The 4,229-nt window shown below is 58.3% G+C and overlaps 1 protein-coding gene across 1 annotated transcript in view; it reads left to right on the top strand.

The window, feature by feature from the left end:
- Positions 1 to 4,229, top strand: part of HNF1A (HNF1 homeobox A) — a 14,942-nt gene that overhangs the window by 3,769 nt on the left and 6,944 nt on the right. The window contains exons 2-3 of the mRNA XM_015568175.1: positions 2,133 to 2,332; positions 3,998 to 4,184. Coding sequence (XP_015423661.1) covers positions 2,158 to 2,332; positions 3,998 to 4,184 — 362 coding nt within the window. The 5' untranslated portion in view covers positions 2,133 to 2,157. The remainder of the gene's footprint in view (positions 1 to 2,132; positions 2,333 to 3,997; positions 4,185 to 4,229) is intronic.

Genomic DNA, 4,229 nt, shown 5'->3' on the forward strand with positions numbered 1-4,229 from the left:
GGGGGGAGGCAGGAGGCCATCCGGCAGCCCAGCCCCAGATCAGATAAGCGTGTTTGCGTGGAGCACACGCTGGACTTTGCCCTGCCCTCCCGCCTCGCTGTGACTGGCACCGGGAGTGGGGGAGGTGGACAGGAGAGGCGCCTGGGAGCCCCTGGGAGCAGGAGGGAGGAGCTTGGGGAGAGGTCTGGGGGGTCTGGGCAAAGTGAAATGTTCTTGAGTCCCTTTGACAAGTGAGGCTCACCTGTCTGAGCCTCAGTTTCCTCCCCCGTAAGGTGGACATATTAGTACTGACTTCCGCAGGCGGCTGTAAGGTTCAGGTGGCGGCTGTCGGTACAGCGCCAGCTCACAGTAAATACGCAAGAAACACTGGTCTCATGGCTGTCATTGGCCCAGGCGGACGCTGCTGCGCGGGCTGCGACCAGCTCACGTTCAGCGGTCCCTCCTGCCTCGCCTCTCTGCCTGTGGGCACTGCAGTCAGAGGGCCAGGGCTGGTGCAAGGCTCTGCGGCCCGCGGTTCGGAGGGCATTGCCAGGGGCAGGCAGACTGGTCCTCTGAGGACTGGAGAAGGGCTGGGGGAGAGGCAGCGGGGGTGGGCTTCCGAGCACTGGTGGGGTGTTTGCTTTTCCTTTTTTAGAATTGTTTTAAATAGTATATCTGCATGTGCTGGGTATTACATAACATGTAATAGTTGCATAGTTTTAAAAGTGTGGCCCAGTAACAAAGAACTGCCCCCGTCCCGTCCTCAGCTCTCCATCCCCCCGAGGCTGTGTGGCCAGTTCCTTCTGTGACCTTCTGCTGTGTCCTGCAAACACAAATACGTGGAAATCTCTTATCCCATTTTAAATGTTCCGCGGTCGCCGCCCAGCAAACCTACCAACTGCCCCACCTGGGCGCTGACGAGCGTCCCCGGCGGGGCCCGCAGGTGCCGACCCGAGGCCCCGCAGCTCAGTTCGTCAGCATCCTTTCTGGTGGTTCCCAAGCTACATGGTGACAAACCGCCTCCTACACAGGCCGTTGCCACATGTGCACATATCAGCAGCCTCCACTATAGAATAAACGGCTGAGCAAGGGCGTGAGGACCCGGGCCCTGGGCCCTGGCAGCCCTGGGTTCCATCCCCGTCTGTCCAGCTCTGCTGTGGGAGCTGCTCTTCCCGGACACATATTTGTAACTGACAGGGACAGGCGAGGGGAAGCAGCTGAGCTGGAGCAGGGCGGGGGGAGAGCGTACATAGCAGAGGCGATCTGACCCCTTCCTTTCCACAGTCACCAGAGGACAGAAATACGGACACAGGTGGCCTCCGGTCACCCGTCTCTAGTGAGAGCATCTCAGCCCAAGAGCAGGATTCTGGTCCCAGACACGCACGTTTCTTACACGTCCTCCGACTCGCCCTGACCCCGGCCCCTGAGGCTGCTGAGACGCAGCGCCTGCCCGGTGCTGGGGACCAGCTGGCCCGCTGCCTAGGGTGGTGCAGATCACAGGAGGCAATTCCCTCTGTGATGTTTCCCCATCAGGGTCTCTGCTGGGCTGGCCCGTGACCTTGGGCAAGAGATGCAAGTGACACAAGTGCCCTTAGCCTCAGTGACCTGGACTGTAAAGTGAGAGAATCCTATTTCTCTCCTTATTTTCAGACCTAATTTTTTTCCCTAATAGGTCTCACTCATCCACCCACCCATTCACCCACCCACCCATCCACTCGTTCATTCATGGTGAATTCACGCACCCACCAAGGGCAGAATATATGTCAGGCCTATGGGAGCTGAAAACCAGATAGCTCCTGCCCTCCCTGTGCTGACAGTCTCTCTCCGTGGCATTGCCAGGTGGGAGCGGGCTCCTTAAAGGGGGCTCAAAGGTGAGGACCCTCCCCATCAGGCTTGTGCTGCCCCAGGGGAGTCTGTCCATATGTCCGTGGCCACGTGTCCGTGGGCTGGCTGGGGCCTGGGACATGTCCCCTCCCCCGTCTGTGTCAGTGTCCCTGGGTCCTGGCGCGAGTCAGACCTCCCTGCCCCTGAGTCAGGGTCTGCTTTCATCCACAATCCTACCCCAGTGTGGACAGGAGCCTCGCACCCGGACCCCAGCCCTGCCTGCAGGGTCCCCCACCCCCACTGAGCGGGGCCTGCCCTTGTTCTCCCAGGGAGGACCCATGGCGCGTGGCCAAGATGGTCAAGTCCTACCTGCAGCAGCACAACATCCCGCAGCGGGAGGTGGTCGACACCACCGGCCTCAACCAGTCGCACCTGTCCCAGCACCTCAACAAGGGCACCCCCATGAAGACGCAGAAGCGAGCCGCCCTGTACACCTGGTACGTCCGCAAGCAGCGAGAGGTGGCCCAGCGTAAGTAACAGCACCACAGCCCTGTCTTCCTGACAAGCTGGAGGGGGGACTGGGAGCTTCCCCACCTGTTCCTCAGACAGGCAGCGCGGGGAAGGTCAGCGGGACCCATCCAGCCTTCATTTCTATTCTGCGCACGGCACCCTGGGAGAGGGAAGTCGGGCTGGTCCTGGGCATCCAGTGATGGATAAGCTGGGCCCGACCCCAAGAGCTGTTGGTGGGGAAGGAGAAAGACCGTGTGATGTGGTGAGACATGAAAGAGCAGCCACGGCTGTAGCTCCTAGCCCCCCGCAGTGCGCTTGGCCCGGGGCAGTGCCACCCAACGTCTATTTCCAAGTGCTGAGCTGGCGGCAGGGGAGAGAGAGCTATTCCTCCTCAGGGAGGCAGGGCATCAGGCGGGTTCACACCAGCAGTACGGCCTTTAGACTCAGTTGTAAAAGTGTAAGTTGAATTTTGGCCCATGGAGACTGAGGGAAGGGTGTTTCGGGCAGAAGGAACAGCATGTGTAAAGGCTCAGAGGCGAGGTATGTGCTCAGGGACTCCCCCCCTGAACCTTGGGAAGACCTGGGCGCACTACCGTCGGGGAAGGGTGGACTTCCTCACTCAGGCCTCATCCCCAACCAGATCCCAAGTGCACTTCACACTTTTAGCCTGTCTATGTATAAAACAATTTCTAATATTTCTTTTCATTAATTATCCAGCTTTTTTAATATATATTTTTTAATTGACTTTAGAGAGGAAGGGAGAGATAGAAACATCAGTGATGAAAGAGAATCATTGATCGGCTGCCTCCTGCACGCCCCCTAATGGGGATGGAGCCTGCAACCCAGTGATGTGCCCTTGGGCAGAATCGAACCTGGGACCCTTCAGTCCGCAGGCTGACACTCTATCCACTGAGCCAAACCAGCTAGGGCAATTATCCAGCTTTCGAAAAGACAATACACACTTAGTTACGACGAAAAAACTACAAGAAAGACTTTACAATAAACATCAGATGTCCTTGTCCTAAAACAGCTACTGGCACTCCCAGTCTTGCAAACCCCCTCCTGGAGGAATTGTAGGCCACGCTAGCCATGTCTACAGACCCTGACACAGAAGCTCCCTTCCTCCCGCTCACAGAACGCCCTGGCCCCTGCCTGCCCCACGCCCTTGGCGGCCTGCTCAGGGACACGCGACAGACTCGTTTCCATTCAAGTGGAACCAGCTGACAAGGCTGGTGGGTCTTTGCTTTCAATGCACGTTAGGCTTCGGAATGCATCCCAGTGTGGAATGTTGACCATCGCGCTGAATCTACTCAGGAGACAGGCTTCCATTTTCTGCTCGACTCTGTGCAACCTGAGAGAAATAGTTAGTTCCCTGAACGCCACTGTAAAATGGGGTGGCATGTGTGTCAAATGTGAGCAAATGCTGATGCCCACCTGGAGCCCTGTGAGACTATAGCTTGGCTCAGCAGCAAAGTGTGCAGGGGTTGATTAGTGATGCCTGCCTTGGCCACGGGTTAAGAACGTGGTGGCACACGTTCGTCATCACTGGATTAGAGGGTTTCCAAGCTCTAGCTGGAAGCTGCTCTGACTCGGCCCCTGGGAATGAGGAAGAATCCGGAGTGTGGTCAGGAACTGAGGGGGGAGGGTGGGAGTGGCTGGTGCTCACAGCTGCCTGTGCCTACAGAGTTCACCCACGCTGGGCAGGGGGGGCTGATTGAGGAGCCCACGGGAGATGAGCTGCCAACCAAGAAGGGACGGAGGAACCGTTTCAAATGGGGCCCAGCATCCCAGCAGATCCTGTTCCAGGCCTACGAGAGGCAGAAGAACCCCAGCAAGGAGGAGCGAGAGGCGCTGGTGGAGGAGTGCAACAGGTCGGAGGGCGGCGGGCGGCAGGGCTGGCTTGGTCTGGGCAGGGC

Source organism: Myotis davidii, unplaced genomic scaffold, assembly GCF_000327345.1.
Source record: "Myotis davidii unplaced genomic scaffold, ASM32734v1 scaffold803, whole genome shotgun sequence".
In the NCBI taxonomy this organism is placed as follows: Eukaryota; Metazoa; Chordata; class Mammalia; order Chiroptera; family Vespertilionidae; genus Myotis; species Myotis davidii.